This window comes from Phoenix dactylifera, chromosome 8 (genome assembly GCF_051530095.1).
Source record: "Phoenix dactylifera cultivar Ajwa chromosome 8, Ajwa_hap1_PhDact_Kaust_v1.1, whole genome shotgun sequence".
Lineage (NCBI taxonomy): Eukaryota > Viridiplantae > Streptophyta > Magnoliopsida > Arecales > Arecaceae > Phoenix > Phoenix dactylifera.
Window position 1 is genome coordinate 26,715,859 of NC_143197.1, and position 22,362 is coordinate 26,738,220.

General features: G+C 44.5%; 1 protein-coding gene across 5 annotated transcripts; it reads left to right on the plus strand.

The window, feature by feature from the left end:
• The first annotated feature begins 9,098 nt into the window (after positions 1–9,098).
• On the plus strand, positions 9,099–18,669 carry LOC103709071 (uncharacterized). 5 transcript variants are annotated; one of them, XM_089925032.1, is made up of 10 exons: positions 9,099–9,456; positions 9,689–10,187; positions 10,274–10,357; positions 13,219–13,328; positions 13,405–13,481; positions 16,409–16,499; positions 17,142–17,232; positions 17,304–17,366; positions 17,609–18,348; positions 18,540–18,669. In XM_089925032.1, exons 2-9 carry the CDS (start codon positions 10,128–10,130, stop codon positions 18,341–18,343), a joined length of 1,311 nt encoding a protein of 436 aa, XP_089781158.1. In that variant the 5' UTR covers positions 9,099–9,456; positions 9,689–10,127; the 3' UTR covers positions 18,344–18,348; positions 18,540–18,669. The 5 variants fall into 5 exon arrangements, with proteins under 5 accessions (XP_089781158.1, XP_089781156.1, XP_038980761.2 ...); XM_089925030.1 differs by having other exon boundaries at positions 17,609–18,669; XM_039124833.3 differs by having other exon boundaries at positions 16,409–16,481; positions 17,609–18,669.
• Positions 18,670–22,362: the final 3,693 nt, after the last annotated feature.

The window sequence follows — 22,362 nt, forward strand, 5'->3', positions numbered from 1 at the left end:
GAGCCTTAAACGGCCGAAAGACTTCCGGTGGACAGAAGAATGCCAGCAGGCCTTTGAAGAGCTTCGGAGCCTTCTGGCCTCTCCCCCGCTGCTCACCAAGCCCCAGAAAGGCGAGGTCCTTTACTTATATCTGGCCGTCTCCCCAGCTGCAGTAAGCTCAGTCCTCGTCCGGAAAGAGGACAAGCTCCAAAAGCCGGTCTATTACACCAGCCGGGTTCTCAGGGATCCTGAGACCCGATATTCTAAACTTGAGAAGACCATCTTCGCTCTCATCATCTCGGCTCGGAGACTCAGGCCTTACTTCCAAGCCCCCACGATAGCTATATTGACCGACCAGCCTATGAAGCAAATATTGCAGAGGTCGGATCGTGCGGGGAGGATCGCCAAATGGGCGGTCGAGCTCGGGGAATTCGACCTCGAATATCGGCCCAGGCCGGCTATCAAAGCTCAGATACTCGCCGACTTCATCGTGGAGTGCACCCTTCCGGACAACCCCGAGAGGCCACCCGAATCTGTAGAGGAGGCCCCGAGGCAGCCATGGGTCCTGCACTCGGACGGGTCTTCGACTTCGGGGGGTAGCGGGGCCGGACTTATCCTCACCAGTCCAGACGGAGTGGTGGCCGAGCAAGCTTTACGCCTCGAATTCCCGGCCTCGAACAATGAGGCCGAGTATGAGGCTCTCATCGCCGGGCTCAAGCTGGCGAAAGAACTAAGAGTGGAAGACCTGACGGCCTTCAGTGACTCCCAGCTGGTGGTGAACCAGGTCCAAGGAGATTTTGGAGCTAAAGAGCCATCCATGCAAAAGTATCTCCAAAAGGTGCGGGAACTCATATCTGCCCTGAATTCTTTCAATATTCAATACATCCCCAGAGCGGAAAACCTCAGGGCAGACCAGCTATCCAAATTGGCAACCTCCCGCATGAGCGAGCTTCCCAAGGGAACAGCGCTCGAGTATCTTCGGATCCCCAGCACGGAGGAACCCGAGCCCACCATGTGCATCGACTCCGAGCCAAGCTGGATCGATGGGCTCGTCTGCTACCTTCAGGATGGAACCCTACCTCACGACGAGACGGAAGCTCGCCGAATCAAGCGCCAGGCCCCCCGGTATGTCTTATACGAGAATAGACTCTACCGGCGATCATTTACTTCTCCCCTTCTCAGATGCCTCCGCCCCTCCGAGGCGGACTATGCCCTCCGAGAGGTCCATGAAGGGATCTGTGGAAATTACCTGGGGGGTCGGGCATTAGCCCATAAGGTCCTGCGACAAGGATATTATTGGCCCACACTCCAGAAGGATGCAACGGATTTCGTCCGGAAGTGCGATCGGTGCCAACGAAACGCCAATGTCCAACGCCGACCTTCAGCTCTGCTGACCTCCATCATCGCCCCCTGGCCGTTTGCCCAATGGGGGATCGACATCCTGGGGCCCTTTTCCCTGGCCACCGGACAGAGAAAGTTCCTGGTCGTCTTCATCGACTACTTCACCAAATGGGTCGAGGCCGAACCCGTCGCCCGGATCACCGAGCAAAAGATGCGAGACTTCGTGTGGAAGTCCATAATCTGTAGATTCGGACTACCCCGTATCCTTATATCTGACAATGGTCGACAATTTGACAATGTTCGTTTCAGAGAATTTTGCTCTGAGCTCGGCATTGATCACCGTTTCACCTCAGTCGCTCACCCCCAGACAAACGGGAAAACTGAGGTAACTAACCGCACTATTTTGCAGGGGCTCAAGGCTAGGCTTGATCGGTCCAAAGGACAGTGGGTCGAGGACTTGTACAATGTCCTTTGGGCGTACCGGACCACGTTCCGACTGCCCACGGAAGAGACCCCCTTCAACCTAGCATACGGCACTGAGGCCGTCATCCCGTTGGAGATCGGCCTGCCTTCTCCAAGGGTGGAGCATTACGACCCCGACACCAATTCTTCCCAGCTCAGGAGCAACTTGGATCTCGTCGAAGAGACAAGAGAGGTTGCCCGGGTCCGCATGGCGAGATACCAACAGCGAACGGCCCAATACTACAACTCTAGAGTCAAGCCCAAGCTCTTCAAAGTGGGGGACCTCGTCCTCAGGAGAGCCGAGGCTTCTCAACCGACTGAGCAAGGAAAGCTCGCCCCAAATTGGGAAGGGCCGTATCAGATCGCCCGGGTACAACGACCAGGGGCGTATAAATTAAAGTCCCTAGAGGGGACCCTGATCCCGCGAAGCTGGAACTCCGAGAATCTACGAATGTACTACCAGTAAAACCCCTAGGGGTTCAAGACAATCAGGACAATGGACTCAGCTTCCTTTTCGCAAACAATTCTCTTATCTTGATGGCTGTAATTCTCTTCTAATATTGGGTCGTCTGTGATCCTCAGATTCTCCGGCCAAAATCGGGATGCCTCGAGGCTCGACCGTAGAGTCCCAAACTCCCTCGACCTCGGGAAGAATCGCAGGACGACGAAACATCGACTTGGCGCGAAATTCCCTCGACTAAGGTCAGAATACCCCGGTTCGTCGGGATGCCCCGAGACGTCGGGATGCCCCGGCTATAGGGATGTTCGAGACGTCAAGATATGAGTACGGTCCTCTCTGACCAGACGAGCTCGGCTCGTTCTCCATCAACTTCCATCTATGAGCACGGTCCTCTCTAACCAGACGAGCTCGGCTCGTTCTCCATCAACTTTCACCTATGAGCACGGTCCTCTCTGACTAGACGAGCTCGGCTCGTTCTCCTACCTCGACTAAGGTCGGGATGCCCCGAGGGTCGACCGTAGAGAACCAGACTCCCTCGACCTCGGGAAGGCGCCGTGAGGGGTGGAAAGGGTGGCTCCACCCGGGGCGCCACAAAGTGGACCCCCGGGAGCGGTCGACGATCCCCGATCCCCGAAGCGAGCGATCCCTCGACTAAGTTCGGGATGCCCCGAGGGTCGACCGTAGAGAACCAGACTCCCTCGACCTCGGAAAGCGTCGCAGGTCGGTAGAGCGTGCCCAGACCCGCCGACTTGACGAACGATCCCTCGACTAAGGTCGGGATGCCCCGAGGGTCGACCGTAGAGAACCAGACTCCCTCGACCTCGGAAAGAAGCCGTAAGGGGTGGAAAGGGTGGCTCCACCCGGGGCGCCACGAAGTGGACCCCCGGGAGCGGTCGACGATCCCCGATCCCCGAAGCGAGCTATTCTTCGACTAAGGTCGGGATGCCCCGAGGGTCGACCGTAGAGAACCAGACTCCCTCGACCTCGGGAAGCGTCGCAGGTCGGTAGAGCGTGCCCAGACCCGCCGACCTGACGAACGATCCCTCGACTAAGGTCGGGATGCCCCGAGGGTCGACCGTAGAGTCCCAAACTCCCTCGACCTCGGGAGGCACCACAGGTCAGCAAAGCGTCCACGGACTCGCCGACCTGACGCAAGATCCCTCGACCAAGGTTGAGGCGCCCGAGGTCCTACCATGGGGTCTGAAACTCCCTCGACCTCGCAGAGAGCTACAATTCAATAAAGCCTCGCCAAATCCTCTCAACCTCGGTGGGCGCTGTTGGGTCCGTGAGAAACCCGAGCCCCCCTTTAAGTCAAAATGACTCCGGAGGTCGACGAGGAAAGGAGGCAACCTACTCCACCATGCGAAGCATGACTCGGAGAATGCAAGAGGTACATCCAACTAGACGCCCTCCTTGTTAAATTTTATCTACATATTGCTGAGCGGAATCTCAACGTTGGAGTCTTATCTCGCCCCAAAGTCGGGCCTCTCCAATGGGTCGGCTTAAGATCGACCCCCTAACTACATTATGCAGGCTCCGTTCGTCAAGTCTCCGCAATCTGTACGAAGGCTTCATAAATTAGGGCCCAACTCGGCTCTTCTACGTAAACTCCGACATCTAGCTGAGAGAGTGGTCCCGACCACGAGTGTATCAGCCAAACATGGATACCAAGGCAATTTTTGGAAATCCCAGCCTTGCTCACCGAGATCTCGGCAGAGTCCGAGAACGATAACTACGAAAACCTTCGACAATGACTTACTTATTAGCCCGCGCTCCCTACGAGGGGTTCGGAGTTAAGTTCGGAAACCCGACTAAAATCCCCGAATAGCAGCAGGCATAGACCTAGTCCGGTCTTACTTGAAGGGCTAAGGCCCGACCTCGATGCCTTGGGATTTCCCTAAAGGCTAAACGTGATGACTTCCACGATTCTTAGATCCGAGCTATGGGACTTAGAGGAATTTTCTAAAAAACCTAAGACTCGGAGCTCCTTTTGGTCGGAATGACTGGAACCCGAGAAGGCTAAGACATAGCCCGGAAAAAGGGGACAACTTCGTTAAGCAGCCCGGAAATTAAAATACAAAGTTAGAGGTCTTCGAGGCAGTTAGCTAAGGCTCTAGCCTCATCCACAACAACAGAGGGAAAGATGAACACGGAATGACAAAAATATTTTTTCATTAACAAAGGGCCGGAAGGCCAATTACAAAATTGGAAGTCGGCCACTCAAGGGCCGACCCCGGATACAACAAAAAAGAAAAGGAAAATACGCTAAGTCCTAAGCGGCGGGAGCAACATCCGGGGGGTCGTCCGGCACATTGATGACCTCATGATCTACATCCGAAACAGGCTCGGGGTCGGGGGCAGGAGCTTCGGGCACCGGCTCCGGGACGGTGTCCACCTCGGCCGCTGGAGCCGCCTCCACGACACCGTCCGCCTCGGCCACCCCCGTCGAAGGCTCGGCGGGGTCTTGTTCATATATTCCCGCCTCGGATGTCAGGATGGCGGGAAGGGCTTCCACGTCGGACCCCCAGCCCAGGTCCTCCCTCGGACGGACCGTTGAAAGGTCGTACTGAGGGCAGTACCGGCGCATCTGCACCCGGAAGTTCTCGAAGCTCCGGAGGAAACCGTCCACCGTCTCCTCCTCCAACATGTCGCGGAACTCTTGCGACTCTTTGAAGAGTTCCACGGCATGTTCGGCTCGTTCGAGTGCCCTCCTCTCCCGGGCCTCAAGTTGCTCGATTCGGAGGCGGGAGACCCCGTCCTCATACTTGAGTGCCGCGACCTCGGCCTGGACCTCCCCCAAGCGCGCCTCCGTACCGCGCATGGCCGACCTGGTCAGGGCGTGAGCCGCCCTCTCCTCCTCAAGCGCCCCCGCCATAGCAAGGCGCTCGGCCTCGGTGGCCGTCCTCCGAGCCTCGGCATCGGCCAATGCCGCCTCCAGCTCGGCGACTTTCTTCTTGGCCGACTCCAACTGTTGGCCGAGCCGCCAGGCCTCCTCTTGACAGCCTTGGGCGATAAACACCAAGGCGTCGAGCTCGTGGACATGCTGAAAAGAAAGGAACGAAGATATCGTGAGTTGAAAAGCATATGAACTCGCCAATGACTCAAGGCAATCAAGGAAAGAAACTTACTCGGGCAGTGTTGCAGTAGGCGCCCTTGACGACCTCCTCCAGCGGAATGTTCCGGAACTCGGCCCGGTCCGCTGGGAGCATCGCACGCCGCAACACGGAGCGTGCGACCTCGGCATTACGAAAGGCTGAACTCCCCTCGGGAATAGGGGAGTCCGGCTCGACTGACTCTTCTCGGAAAGCCCGGGAAGAGCTCGGCACGATCGAGCCCGAGGTCCCGGAGCCGCTCGCTTCGGGGCCTCGGGCAGGCCCAGGTTCTGGCTGCTGCGGCCGGGCCATGGACGACTCCCCCCGCTGGGTAAGGGGGGCAGGGCAAGGAAGGGCCGATGGGCCCGCATCGCTGGCGACCCGCGCCCGCCTCGGCTCGGCTGCAGAGGCCCCCGCCTCGGGGCCACTCCTTCCGGCCGACGTAGAAGCGCCGTCCGTCCTCGCCCTCTTCCGAGGCTGGGGCGCGGCTCCCCCGGCCTCGGCTTCTCGCCTTCTCAGGCGAGAAAAAAGTGATGTGTTGCTGGTCGGCAGGCGGGGAATATCTGAAATCAAAATTTCGTTAAGTGTCAGACCAGTGACAGTAAAAGCAAAGAACGAAGAAAAAATAAAATAATGTAACCACCCTTACCCTCGGGGCGCGCCGAGCTCAGACCTACGCTCGCCAGGGCGTCCTCCCGTAGGAGCTCGGTCAGGTCGTTGCCCCTCCCGAGGGCTCGCACGGAGCCCAGGGTCCTCAGCTCCCTCCTCGAGGGCTCGGAGAGCTTATTGAGGGTCTTCAACCGAGGGTCCCCCCACCTCGGGTCGAACCCCAAGGCGCCTCGGACGCCAGGAAGAAAAACTTCCCCTTCCACTCATGAATCGAGGAAGGGGCACCCTGGAAGAGTGACATACCGCCCCGAAAGGCGAAGTATAGCCACCCTGCGTCCGCCGGGTTCTTCTTTAACAGAAAACACCGACGGAAGAGGCCTACCGAGATCGGGATCCCGTGCCCGAGGCACAGGGACAAGAACCCGATTATGGTCCTCCACGAGTTCGGAGCCAACTGCGCCGGGACGAGCTGGTACTCGGCCAGCAGCTGGCTCACGAACTCGTGGGCGGAAAAACGCAGGCCAGCCCAAAGTGTCTCGCGGTAGACCGCGATCCGACCTGGGGGCGGCTGCGTCACCCTGTCCTCCGGCCCCGCAGTTTCAAGACGAAACCCGGGCTGGAAGAAGAACCGGGAGCGGATCAGCTCCAACTCCTCCCCCGACAGGCTCGATCCCACTTCCTCAGGACCCAAACCCATTCCCACATAAGAACGAAATAAAAGTTAAAAAAAGCAGAAAATGGAAGCTGGGGAGGAGAAGAAAAGAGGAAACCCTAGTGAAAATAGGGTGAAAACCTACTGGACATCGCCGGAAATCGCTCCGGGCACCGACGGCAAGGTTCGGTTGAGAAAGGAAGTAAGGGAGAAAGGCAACGAAAATAAGAAGCAGCCAAACAAGACCTTTAGGGCAACCTCGAGGGGTTTATATAGACCCCCCTGACGGCCCAGATCGATGGGGTCGGTTCCCATCCCCCGATCGGGTTGCGCCACGTGTCGACCTCGGAAGCCGAGGCACCGTATTCACTCCGGATTAATAAATCGGGTACGAAATCGAAGCGTAGTCCCATCGGATCTCGGGGCCTCATCATGGGTCCGCAAAATCAAATCGTCTTGAGGAACGAGCGGACGCTGCCCCGCTCCCCTCATTTAATAAGATCTGGGACACGTGGAGCCTCGATGTGGCCTCCACCTCTCCGGAATTATGATCCAGTAACACGAAATCGGAAGCGTCCGACCTTGGGTCACGCCGCGTGTCCGTTTTAAACCCCGTAACGGCACACTCATTAATGAGCGAGAAGCCTCGATTACGGGATCGAGGCACCGCCTCGACGAGCTCGAGGACCCCCATCATTAATCCGCCGTAAAGCGATCCTGGCGATTCAAGAGACGCCACCTCCGCTTCAAGAAGCGTAATGATACGAGCTTCATCATAAGCTCACTGAATAAAGCAGCCTCGAGACGCCAAAGGGCGCAGGTTTCACCATGAAAGCTCCGAGAAGCGCAAGGGGGCGGACGAGACTCGCCCCCCAACCTCAGTGACAGACTTTACTTCCCACGTCCGAGCCCACAAGTCGCTCGAACTCGGAAGTCGGGGGGTAGTGTTGGGGGGAATAAGATTTTTTTCCAAATGACATAAATGCCCCTAAGAAGCCGTACAACTTCCGACCCCGGACGGCCGAAGTCGGCGTCCGACTTCGGAACGCCCGACCTCGAGACCTCCGACTTAAGAAAAACCCCGATGTTCGAGGTCTACTCTTGTCAGCCACCTACTACGGCCGTGCGCCTCTGAGGTCTGGCCGAGGACCATACCCTGACGCCCCTCTGGCATTTATTGCGCATGGTCGCTGTAACTCTCCGGCTTACTCCACAATAAATGCGGATCTCCGGCTTACTCCACAATAAATGCGGATCTCCGGCTTACTCCACAATAAATGCGGATCTCCGGCTTACTCCACAATAAATGCGCATGGCTCCTGTCATCTACGGACTCTTAGCTCTCCACGGCAAATCAGCCCAGCAGAGTCTAGTCAACTATGATAAGTCTCCGATCTCGGCCATACCTCCGACACCAATGCAATAATTCGCCTGATAGCGTGCTAGTTCGGGCTGTACGACGCCCTCACCGCCGACATCAGTGCAATGATTCGCCTGACCGTGCGCCGACCCGAATGACATGCCGAGCCGTACTACGGCTTCGCCCTGTTACATCGCAGGTAAACCGACCCCCGCCTATAAAAGGGAGCCTTGGCCTCTCAGGAGAGGGGGGAAAGATTGATGCACTCTACAGACACTGTTCATCTCCTTTCTACACTACTTGCCCCCTCCCTGACTTGAGCGTCGGAGGGCCGGCGCCGGAAAACCCGGCCACCGGCTCGTGTGCAGGCACCCAGACGGAGGACGCCGCCAGCTGACGGATCGCCGCCTCGCCGCGTGGGCGAGCCGTCCCTTCTCTCCGACCGCCCCAGACGGAGGACGCCGCCCGCCGACGGACCGCCGCCCCGCCGTGAGAACTCGCCGCTCCCTCTCCTCGACCGAAGATTGCCCCCGGGTCCAATTTCCAGCAACACCAATATACTGTTAATATATTATATCAATATTATATACATTATATTATATTTTTTTGATATTACATATATTATATTATAATATATTATTAATCATATTATTGTCATATTATTATTTAATAATAATTTAAAAAATATAATAGAAATATATTACTATACTTTATATTTATATGAATGAAATTATTTAATATATCATTTCTATTTGCCCTATTTTCCTTATCAAAATATATGTTAGTATCAAAATAATATACTATAAGTATAAATAAAAATTTTATTTTTATGATAACAATTAATTATGTTTTATATGATTAATAATTTATAGGATTCATAAATATTTTATATGAAATATATTACTAATTAATATATTAATAAATATGTTAATATTTTATTATAATATATTTTATATGATTAATAAATATATTTTTATGGAAATTATCAAGAATAGTTTGGGTATTATATGATGGGTGGTCTTGAATTTTGTAGAATATCAAATATATTATTTATAAATATTTAATTTATCCCAAATAATTTAATTATAATGATCTAAAATCACCACCACCTACCAGTGTTTGGCAGCTTATATATAAAACACCTTATCATTTTATATATTTCTAAAACCCTACGCTAAACCTCTCCCGGTGGCTTCTCTCCGGCGGCCGGCGGGAGACCTCGTCCTAGACTTTTCTCTTTCAACAACACGAGAGGAAGAACTCCCCACCAAACTCCACCCTCAGTTCCTGACTCTTTTTTCCAATCCTTCCGGTTTCTACCAGAAAAAAGACAAGCACTCTTCCGTTACCCTTTCCTCTCGCCTCTCCTCTTCGCCACTCTGCATTGCTAGGGTTATTGTTCCTCTCCTCAGAGAAACCCCGACAAGAGATGCATTCCTTCTTCCCCTCTCTCCCCAATCAAATCCAATCGCATGGAAGCGCCAATCAACCTGTCCAACAGGTAAACTTTTTGAAGTCTTTCTTTCATTCATTCTCTCTCTTTTTTCTCTGTTTCGCGAGAAGAAGGGGAAGAGAAACCTATCCGAATATACTAAGAAAAGAAGACATCACAAAAAAGAGGGTTTTTTTTTTTCTTTTGCATGAACTAATTATCAGCCCTTCTATAATCTGGCCCAAAGATGTGTCTTGTGCTTTTATTTTAATGTCAATAAACCTTCTTGTAATTAAAACAGGCGATGCTGTTAAACCCTACTCAATTCCCATCTCAAGGCCTAAACCCTCGATTTCCAACTCCACCGATGGCTAATTTCAATAATCAAAGTTCCAATTTGGGAAATTTCAGCGGAAACCCCATGGGCATGCGGAACTGGCCTCTTTCGATGCCTTGTCCTTCCTTGTCGAATGGCACCGACGTGCCTCCCCTGGCCCAGAATAATCAGATGGGTGTTCTTCCACTACCGGGGCCATTTGGTGTGAATCAGGCCGTGGGAACTTTGAATCAGGTTATGGCATTGCATCTGCTCAGGCAGCAAAATCTGAACTTTCTTGCTTCATTGCAACCGGGCAGCACCTTTTTGGCCAATAATCTGCCTCGGAACATCAACCAGATTGTGGGTCTGCCGAATGAGCAGGTTCATTTGCAAAATCTAATGATGCAAAGGAATCAGATCAATGCTCTCAGCATTCCTCCATCCTCTCGTCCTACAGGCTCTAACAACCCAGGCTTTGTTGGTAATCTTCATATGGCTGTGAATATTTCAAATACTATCGGTAAAGTGAAATTATCTGTTGATGCCAAGAAAGATAGTGTCCATTAGATTGGCAAGCCTATCACCCGAAGCCCGATGCAGAATCATCAGAATGGGAAGGATATGCAACAAAGTGGGCACCAGCAGCCGCAGGTAGTTATGGTCTATCCTGTGATTATTTTAGAATAAAGAATGCAAAAGTAGGAGCATTGTATTTGTTGTTTGATATGGTAATCTCAATTTCTTGTTTCATTGTGCTGTTGATTATCTCTTATGTCATCAATACCGGGTGAATGGAAAAGAAACTCCCCTTTTCTTTGTTTTGTTCAACTTTCCTTTTATGTGAAATTGCAAGACTTTGCTAGTAAAATTTGGCCATCTCAACTTCATATTACTGCTAGCGTGAGATGACTTGTTATAAAATTAATTTTCTTCTTTTTGTTTTTCTTTGTGTGTGTAATATATTCATTGCTTTGTTATTCAAACTTTCAAATTTGTTACTTAAACATTGAATATCGATTAAACTGCATAGAACTTTAAGGAATGGGTTACTGAACTCTTTTCTTTTCTTTCTCTGCACAAAATTTATCCAACCACACCAAAGATCGACATCTAGGAAAAGTTAACCTTATTTTAATTTCTTTGATTAAATTACATAGAACTTTAAGTATTTAACTTCTTCTTCCAGGCAATTACTTGCCACATCTTAATAAACATGCATTTCATTTCTATCCTGTACTTAAAAATTTAGAGTAAAACCAACTATATGTGGAAATCATATGTTTCCAGCATTCTCCCTTTTTCTTGATTTTTTGCTGAATTGACAAATAAAATGTATTGAAGTTGTCTTTTTCTTCATCTAATCTTATCTTTTAAGACTTGGAACCTAAATATTTGTTTGGGTATACTTATGATGAGACTTGGATTGTCTATGGTATTGCTAAAATGAGTAATTCAGACAAATGAGAAATGCTAGTCATGATCCCTTTGGACTCAAAAATGAAAGAAATGATATAGAAGCAATACCAGTTAACAAGGGTAAAACTTTAAAGTCGTTACCTTATCCGTGCCGTTCGGACTGGTATAGTGCACTAGTGACAAATGCACCATATGCCTCTTGGTGCTAAGATATGGAAGTAAAGGTTAAATATCATTTGCTGATACCATACTGGTACATTGGGTATACCAGTATTGGCAACTTGTCGATATGAATCAGTACGTATCTGTAATTAAATCCTTGCCAGTTGCCCAAATATACTTAAAGAAACAAAGAAATGATCCCAAAGTGAGACTAAGAAGCAAAATAATCAATAAAAGTTTCAGCTAGAGCTAACTAAGGCTTGAAAATTCATCCCCTTTGCTTAACCAGTTTCTAAGACCCCATCTTCTTTCTTTTAAGAGCTCTCTTCCTAATATCACCTAGTGCTTTGTTTTTCGCAGAGCTTGTCATGCTAGTCAAGGTATTAGATGCTAGTCGTGTTATTTCATTTAGATGACTTTCTTTTGTTTACTAAATGAAGGATAATAACATGAATTCATTTTAACCTAAAGAATTTACAACTATCCTATTTTGTATGCGTGTTTCATAAAAGTAAGGGAATTTCATTTAAAAAAACATTTCTTAAATACTTTTGAAAGCTATTGGAATTTTTAAGCAGTTCTTATGTAGCTTCTCCAGCTTTCAACAATCTGGTTTGCCATTTAGGTGGCTCTAGTTTCTCCACTTTTGCATCTTTGCTTTCAGCTTCCCTGTAACTCATCTTCATCTAGTAGCTGACTGTCAACTCATGTTGAATATTGCCTTAATCCTTTCACCGCAGTTACCATTAGAGTGTTTAAAGCTAACAATGTTATCTCTTTGATATTGGAATCGTCTTAATGCATGATAATTTGCCATTGCAATTCAGACCATTAGATGGGCAACCGATCAAAGGCATAATCAGTTTTCAATCATCCATCATCTTGCGAACATCATAGGAGAATGGCTAGACAAGGTCCGTTAGAGTTGTTATCAAGGATCAAGGACCCGATAGTCCATGGAATAGGTGCTGGACACCAGTTTGGGTGTGAACCGAGACATCACGCTTGCTTAATTGGTACCAACAAGGACATGCAGGTACCATAGTCAGTTTGGTCACTACCAACTGGAACCTAGTTGGGTCTCTTTGTTTTGAAATAAAGAGAGCTTGTGGACCCCTTGCTACTCTCTTTCCCCTTCTTCAATCACAGGAGGGTCTTAGACTTAGAGAGAGAGAGAGAGGAGGCTACCCAAATTTGGCACTGTATACCCTATGATTGACTCAAGCCCCTGTGTAAAGACTAAAAATATTGAAATATTTATTACAAATTCATTTAAAAGAACAAAAGGTTTAAAAATATATAAAAAATGGAAAATGCATCCTAGTATCGTACTGAGACACCGAACTATCCCAAGAGTCGGGATAGTAGCTTCTTGGCATGATATTGACCAGGAACCAGACTGGTATGGTAGCTGATATGGGGATTTAAGCCCTTAGTTGTTGTTATACTAGAGATCCACGATATGTAATCTGAATTGATCATCAATCGTGTAAATTATTTTCAAGGCAAATTCTCTATCTCTTCACCACTGTCAGTTTTGAGTTTCACCACTATGTCCTTTGTCTCAATTTCAATTGGAGGCCTAAGATTTTGGAAGGAGGCAGAGGAGCACATCACAAACTATGAGACATAATTTATTTTTTATCTTTTTTTTAATATCAAAGAGCTTGGACAAAGACTGTGGATATATATAATCAAATTAGGAATGATGCATCATATTTCTATACCCTTTAAAAAATATATACTTCTCCACTGTATTTGTTGTAATTTCTTTTTTCTTAAGTGAAAAAATCTGCTATGAATTTGTTGCTGTCACTTTCGGCTGAATTAAGCCTTTGTTTTTCCTGTATCGGGTTGCTGACAAATCTAGTAGATATCCAGGACAGCTCTATTTTTCCTCATCTTTGTGTTTTGTGTGTGAATTTCCATTGTAGGTGAATTCTGCTGAAGATGGTGAAACAAATGTCCTCGCCGAAAATTCTGCTCGTAAGAACTTTACAAGAAATCTACGTGGATATGGAGAAATAGAATCATCATATATGAGGTCTACCTGCCTTTTAGATTTATTTCAGTCTGTTGCTTCTAGAGCTTCCATCTGAAATTTGTCTTAATATTTGCAGATTTCAGAAATCTCAATTTCATCACTCAAAAAGTGCAAATGGAAGTCAGAGACCATTTAATAAGCCTGGTGGAAGAGGTCATTCCTATTGCATTTTGCAACATTAATTTTGCTATTTTTTATAATAATTGTTGTCATAATCTCAAAGCATGCTGCTTTAATATCTATCAAGTGTAAGCAATATGATGGAAGGGCTAATGAGATTGTAAACTTTATATGGTACAATGCTGCATGCTCCTTAGTAATAAACTTTTAAGCTTTTAATCTATGGTACTATTGTTGAAATACTCAAACCATGCACTTATAGTATAATATAGATTAATCGAGATACTTTTCTGATCAAAATTGTTATATCACATAAGCATGATATATGTAACGTCAAATTACTGTATTGTTGAGTTTGTATGAACCTGGGGAGCAAGCATCGAGAGGTAGCAACAGGCCATTGTTTATTTTTGCAATTACATGGACTCATATACATGTCCTGAATTACATTACATAAAGCATTGGTGCATCCTTTTAAACGATCAAAACTTCACCTCTCTTTCTCAATTGCACTTGGGTTACAGACCAAGAGTTCTCCAATAAATGGATTGGTAGTGCCTGGTGGGATGAGTCATTATGATGAAATTCATGAGCTGCTTGATAAATAGGAAGTTAGTTTGGAAGATTTTTGAATTCCTTGAAGAGATACTGAAACTCATAATGGTTTGGATTTTGGAAGGACTCTCAAGCTTTACCCTAATCATGAGGACCAAAACAAAGGTCTTCTAAGCCTTTCCAGAAATGTCACCATGGACTTGCAACACTAACCTTGATGTCCCTGTATTACCATGTTTCTCTTGAATATGAGATTAAATTGTATCACTGTCTATTGGAAGCTACAAGAATTCGTGGTTCTTCTCTTAAATTCTGCCTAATTTATTTGATTTACTATTTTTTGCCTTGCCTGTTTTTTTGTGGCACTGCTCCTCCTGCACTAGCCTCAAATTCTTTGATCTGCTAGAGTCACTCTTTACCTTATACTTTGGGTTGCCATCACATTTACAATTCTTGTCCTTTCATCCCTGTTCTTGGATTCTTCTGTTATCATGCCATGCTAATATCAGATGCGTAGCAAAATTTAAATTTTTCTAGTAAGTATATGAAACCATAATTACCAAACTTTTGAACTTAATTCCCAAAATTGTAAACTTTTTTAGATTTTTTTATAAGCTCATCATTAACTATTTTGGGTTGGATTTTTTTTTTTGGTAGGCCAGAGATTCATGCATATTTACTGTAGATTCATTTAAGAAAATCAGACAGCAGAATATCCCTAAATTGGACTGGAATAGCGGAGTTGCCCTTCTAGACTACTGCCTCAGTGTGTTCAGCAACATAGGCCACCACCCAGTCTGCAACACTGTTGGCCTCTTGATAAACGTGATCTGCATGGAAGGAGGCTAATTCCCCGACCATCCTCCAAATGTCCATAAGTAGAAGGTGAGCTCTAGCTTGCCACGGCCTCATCACCCATCTAATCAGAGTAGAAGAGTCTCCCTCCAGAATGAAGTGGTCAGGCCATAGAACTGACTTTGCATTATAGGTTGGATGTTCAAAACTTTGTTTAAGCATCGGATAGAAAGCCAATCTGGTGTCCATATAATATATCCTCGGCTTCCTGCTTCTGTAAGTAAATAATATTAGGGGAAGGATAATGAATGTGCCCATAAGATCCTGTGCATAGTACTGGAAAATCTTCCAAAATTGCATCCTTGTCTGCACTCTGCAGGTTTTCTCATTCCAACTGCACACATGCAATTTGAAGAAGGAAAACATCCTGTTTAAATTTGTAGCATTCAGGAAATCTGATGATACGATGATAGGAGATGGATGGTGATCAGATTATTTTAATTTGATATTCTGTTAAATCATGCTTAAATGAAGGTGAGAGAGACGATTAATTGGGTAGTTTTAGTTCTAGATTTTTGCATGCTAACATATGCAGTATGATAAACATTTTTTGCTGTTCAGCTTCTTCATATTAGTATATGCTCCTCCGATGCCATCTGTTAAGATGTGAGGTAAGTGGTGGAAATAAGGACTTTTTTCCTTTTTGTGCGTATGCTTGTGTGCATGTGTGTGTATGGTTCAAAAATCCAGCTAGCTATGTCATGTTGATTTTTGTTTTGGTAAGCCTAACTGGGTTTATGTTCCCATTTGTTGGAGAGTACTTAAAGAATTTAACACACAAGAGGAGATAGCGTGCATCAGGGGTTTAATTGAATGCCTTCTGGGCATTTGTTATAATTCTCCATATTCCTGTCATTTATAGACTAGTTGGCTTCGCAGATGACAGTACTAATATTAGTTCTAGAAAAGTTTTCAGCTTCTGATATTTGGGTGGAATAATGTTCTATGCTGTGCAAACAACTAAAGTGAATTCTTAAGGTATACAATTATTTGGGGGCATGAATTTTTGCTTATTTATTTCCTTGCTCTGTTTAGAATGTCAAAAATCAGATCAAAGCATTATCTTTCCAATAGGTTCCCGGAACCGTCTTGAGATAATGTAAGATCAGGCTGTGCAATTTAATTGTTCTAGCAATTTTCTGGAGACTATTGAAACTTTTATATCATAAATTTATACTGACCACAAATTGCTGGAATACCATTTACCGTATATACCTACATAAGAGCATTGAACTAATGTATCAGCCTTTTTATTTCTGTTTTTGTTGGACTAAATAATATCAGCTTTCCTAACTAAATTTTTATCAAACAAAACAAAATTACTTAAAACTGTTTGCTGTTCTTATTTCTTAGTGACGCAGGTTGCCGTGATCAGGCATTAACAAGATATTGTTCTAATCTGTAGATGTGGTGCTTGTCATTTTGCATCAAAGCTTTTCCTGTACATTTGGAGAGTTCAGATTGTGGTGTATTTCGGGATAGTTTTAGTTATCTATGAGTGTCTCTGACATCAAATCTTTGTCTTTTGTTGATTGCATTGCTTTGAACAGGACAGGACACTTGGAGAGAAAGAAAACCTCATCTTGCAATTTATAATACACCAGCTAGGGCTGGAAGCCAAAGGTTTCAATCTTCTGTCTGGTAATTTCATCAGTATTGCTGAAGAAGTCCATGAATTGTTTATGCTAGTTTTAGCACATTTCAGAGAGGGAGGGAGGGAGAGAGGTGGGTGGGGAAAGGTTGAGGTGGGAAAAGATTGTGGGGAATTAGGGGTTGTGGGGAATGGTGGACGCACGAACCAGAGGGTGGTGTTTGCTGCCATGCAGATGCTGGTAGCTTGTTGCAAGTGGGAAATGTGATTATATGATACACTTGCTCATCAATTAAAATTATTTCATATGCAATAAATAATGTGAAAATGTGATGGAAATTTCTTACTTTCTGTTCTGTTAGAGTAGTATTCCCAGGGTTGTGGATAGATTGCCCCCTCCCTCCCTCAGAATGCGCGTGTGTGCATTTGTGCACATGTGCAAGTGCGAACATGCATATCAAACTGCATGCATGCATGAATCTGCATGTCTGTACATGCATGTTTGTGTGTCTTGCAAACTTGCAAAAGGCTAAACATTTGTTAGGCCTTGATTCTTTAATTACAAACTCTTGACTAATGTTTATACCATTTTCAATTTTGCAATTCAATATGCCTTTATTGGTTTGCAAACCACCATACATATTTCCTTTCATTTTTCTCAATTGTTTGTTGCCATATGAGTTCTCTTGCAGGCACCTTCCTGTAAACTACGCTGAAAATGAAATCCGGCAGTGGCGTGAAGCACGTAGAAAGAACTTTCCAACCAGAGCCAACATAGAGAAGGTAATATAAACTAAGTGAGCATTATGCATTTCATCATACACAATCAGTCAGACAGTATATTTATGTTGCAGCAATTAACTGGAAGCGGCAAAAGTAATGAAGATGCTGCTGGTGATGCCAAACTATGCCGCCAGGTACTCCAATGCATCTTCTTTCACCTTTCTTGTGGCCCAAATTAATTCAGCCAGCCAGAGTCCACTGTACTGAGCTAGAAAATTCTTATTACTCCTACTAGGGAATGGTGCTCAACCATTGAACTGAAGTGATCATTGGCATTTTCATTCTCCTATGCGGATTATGCTGTTTCTATTTTTCAACAAACAACTTTTGGGCGCATGCAATTTATTGCTGAACAACCTATTTTTGCTTTTTGCAGCAACCGAAGGAAGTTTTAGCCAAACAGGCAGAATTGGGTGTCGAAGTTGCTGAAATACCTCCCAGTTATCTTTCTGAACCCGAGAACCTACCTGAAAATGAAAATGAGAGGAAAACACAGCATGTGACTGAGCGATTTCCAAACAAATACAATAATAAGAGGGGCAGGAATGGTCAGGTTAAGAGGAATGCTAAAAAGCCGAATCTGACAAGTGAGGCATTCACTGATTCTTCTCCCACTGTTACGAAAAGGGAACCAACCCTTCTGCAGAAGCTTCTGAGTGCTGAGATAAAGAGAGACAAGAGACAGCTGTTGCAAGTTCTCAGATTTATGACCTTAAATTCTTTCTTTGATGGTTGGCATGATAACCCTTTGGAGTTTCCAGAGATTACCGTAAAAGGTGCAGGATTGGAGAGTGAAATCGGTTTGCAGAAGAGTCCATCATTGAATAGAGTGGATGTTGCTGATTCCGGAGCCAACAAGAATTTGTTAATCGAGGAAATCAAATGTAAAAAAGATTTGAGTGTAGTTAACAAGGCAGAAAGTGAGTCCAGCGAAGGTGACGAAGCAGAAAGCAAATCCAGTGAAGATGATGGTGATAGTGCCAGTGATGAGGATGAAGTGGGTTACAACCATATGCACAAGGAGAATTCTATTGAACTAGGAAAGCAGGATGAGAAGAGATCAGTAATTAAAGCAAGATCATGCAGTCATTCGATACCTAGTTTGGAATAGCCAATGTATGATTTTATAACTTAATTTTCATCTTGCACTAGGGTTTTGGAAAGATGGTTTTTATTTTTTATTTTTTCCTCCTATCCTCTCATGCTGTTGAAGCATCTGCCATGGTACATGGAATGCCAATTGCCATGAAGTTAGGGCTTGAGTTTTGCAGTTGAATTCTTATTTAGCTTGTTGGATACTGTTGCAGAATGGTGCCTGTCGGCAACGATCGTTCAGGCTTATAGGAGACAGAGCTATGACATGTAATTTCGCACAGTGGGCAAAGGTGGAGAGGTGTAGGACAACTAATGGATACAACATTGGAGTGTTACCATTCATTGTTTGGATTTTAAGTATGGTTTGATTTAGGCCTGGATCTGTGTGCTCTTTTGGTCTGAAATGTGAATGGAGCATGGTTAATTTTTGTCATGGTGGCATTGCAAGTTTCAAGAATGTCCAGTGGAGTCTAGGCATGGTCTTTCTGTTAGCTTTATCGTCATCCTCCTCTTCTTGGGTCTCATATCATGCTAGCTAAGTTTGCAGCTGAAGGGGCTCTACATGGATGCTTGGTTATATGTCACCTAACTGATATTTTTCACATTTTTTTTGAGATCAAAGGGGCTTAAACCCCATCTGGTACCTGTGCCCGCCCAACCCTACCTAGACTGGAGCCTACATTGAGTTGAAGTTTGCAGGTTTAGGGCTTTTTGCTAATGAGAGATTGAAGCAAGGAGCGATGCCACTTGGAATCAAATCACCAATCTCTTGCTTGAAGAGAGAGTATACCAACAGAGCAAGCACTTGGTGGTAATTGATATTTTCCATATGGATAAAATTGGGCAGAAAGAAGAGCTTAAGGAAGGTAGCTGATATCTTCCATACGGATGGAATTGGCCAAGAAGAGTCTAAAGGAGTGCATTGGATATGCAGAGGCCAATAATCCAGCATCCAGAACTTTGCTTAGCTTGGTATCCTTTCATAACAAACTGGACCATCCAAAAATCTTTGAGGGTCAGGTAGAAGCTCGATCGATATCTCGTTGATCGAGCTAATTAACATGCCTGCAAATATGAATCCTATACTTTGACCAACAAATTTAAGCTCTGAAAGTTATTTATCCAGAAGGTTTCTAGGAGTTTTCATTACTTTTCTTATGTGCTTGGGAGTCATAACAACACCTGAGGCAGCGTTGGACTCGAGTAACCGTTCCTCTTCATACAAGGCATGAAAAATGAAAACAATTTTAGGGAACTTTCTACTGCCGCTGACTATTTGTATAGAAGATGCTATTATAGCAGTTAATAAAACAAAAATACATATTAAAAAAAGTTTATTCTACCAACTAGTGAACTGCTGTGATATTAAAATGATCCACAGCAATTTTAGACAAATACACACTTTAAAAAATCTGATCTTAGTTAAGGCTACATGCATGCTCTTGAACTACAGAATCGAATTAATCCGGAGTTCCCACCCCCTTCCGACCTCCCAAATATTCTTGCAACATTTACAACATTCTGGTGACCAAAGGGCTAGAACCACAAGATGATGTTTCCTGCAATGCATCCCTTTAATGCCAGAATTGCACGGAGTTCTTAGACAAACTCTGGATAGATAATATATCTCAGAGGCTTTTTGTCTGATATGTTTGTAAAAACTACTAGAACATTGGAGATTACTTTGGCCCCGTTTGGAAGAGCTATTGACAGTAGAGCTTTTGAAAGTAAAATTTTTATAAAAAACTGTTTACTGTTTGGTAACTACATTTTTAAAGTACTGTGAAACTTTAACGTGTATTTGGAAGGTTAAAAAAGAAGCTTTTATAAAACAACTTTCTTAAAATTTTACCAAATATTCCTATTTTATCTAAAAGTGCTTTTAGAGGGGCATAAAGTTCTTTTTAGCCCTCCACAAGCTCCTCTTAAACGGGGCCTATGACAAATGCGCAAAACTTCTAATTTCACAAACAATTAGAGAGACCACTAAGATAAATATTTGTAGATGCAAAAAGGGATACCAAAGAGGTATTAAAAAAATTTCTGATGTTATTGTGAAATTCTGGAACATTGTGAATGATTGTTGAAAACTTCCATTATACCTAGCAAGATCGTACCACTGGGAGTATTTTGAATAGTGTGTGGGCAACTTTGTCAAGACCTGCAACAAAGCTTGTCTGGCATTTCTTTTGGAGCCCAACATGTTTTTTTCCGTAGAAAGTTGGGCCCCAGCATCGAACTCGGAAAATCTCTCGCCAGACCTAGCAAGGAAGTACATTTTCTTTTCTTTTTTTTTTTCTTTCTTTTTTTCTTTTTTTTTTTAAGGGCGGGTTTGTGAATGGAAACTTGGAGGCGAGCTTTCATGTTATAAAAATAGTTTATGCTTGGGCATGGCTAATTCTGCATGCTGATATCAACTACCCCCAACCCCCTTGAAGTTTCAAATCTAAGTCTCCGAGTTGTTAAGATGTAAACTTTTCATGTTGAAGTAGAGGGGAAAGCTGAAAAATCCTCTCTAGGGCATAGCTAGATCTTTGCATTGGAATGTTAAGACTTTTTGTGCTGAAAATTTATCATATGGGTTGTCTTTGCAGTTTAGATGTTTCTCAATAGTGGAAGCCAGAGCTGGCGAACTTTTTTCTCTCTTCTTCCTTTCTTTTCTCTTCCACCATGTCAACATATCCGTTAGCTCGTCAAACTATATGCTAATATCGTGCTTTGACATTGTAAGCCCTAGTTGTGTGGACATACTTTACAATGCCATATTCATCCTCCATTATATAGAAGAATTTCCATTGACAATGCTGCCTAAACACAGCTCACATTCAAGTTGGCAGGTTCAAAACTACAGCGGGCATCACAAGGACTTGCCCTTGGTGATCTAGGGAACAAGGGAACAAGTGGCTTCCAAGTTCCAATGAGACCTATTTTTTAAGGATGGCTATTTGATGTCGAGTTGGTGCACTGGATCCAATGAAGACGGTTGAATATCTTGAGTTTACGTGTCTTAGAGATCAAGTCCAAATCGATTTAGGATATCAATTTGAGTTTAAATCAACTTACTCTATTATATATATTTCTTATAACCCTAAAGGAAGAGGGCAATTAAGTGTTTTAAAAATTGAATGTATTGGGAGCTAGAGTTTGCAAGAAAATCTTGTATTCTATAATCTTCATTTTCAAATATACAAGTGTAGAATCCAAAACTACTGGGTGTCATTGTCATTTTTTTTAAAATTTGGAAACATGATTTTTTTTCAAATTTTTGACAATAGAAAATATATTTGATTCGATGCTCTTCTCCTTCTTTTTACAACGAAGGCCCATGGTATGGTTAGCGACAAAGGAGAGGGAGGGGGGATGGAGCTGGTGACATGGTCGAGAATAAGGATTAAGGAAGAGCTCAATATCGGGCTAAAAGATAGTTGAGAGAGTGGTAGAGAAAAAGGAAGTAAAAATAGGGTCGATAATGCGATCTAGGATGAGGTATAGCTCAGCATGGGATGGAGAGATGGCTGGGAAGGCTCACCGAGCTGGTGTGGTTGGGTAGGAAAGACAGGGTGTGGGAGGAGAAATATAAAATCTATTTAAAAAAAAGGAAGTAAAACTTTTTCATTTTCTTTTTTTTTAAATAATAGGAGTTATTTAAAAAATAGAAATAGAAATAGAATAATCAAACATATTTTCCGCATTGATTTATATATTTTTATTTTAAAAAATAAAAAATAATAAAAAAGGCTTTAAATATTTATTAGATTTTTTTTAAATATCATTTTTGGAATAAAAGAATTAGAGAATTTTTATTTTGCCAAAAAAGGCTTTAAATATTTATTAGATTTTTTTTAATATCAATTTTGGAATAAATGAATTAGAGAATTTTTATTTTGCCAAAAAAAAAGTTGCAAACCAAGACAAAAGCGGCCATCACAACTTTGTGATTCACATTCAATTCCGATCAGATCTCACTTTGTTCTGGTCTCTCTTTCTCTCTTTTTTCCGTAGTTTTTTGGTACGTGATTGGGCTTACCTACCCAT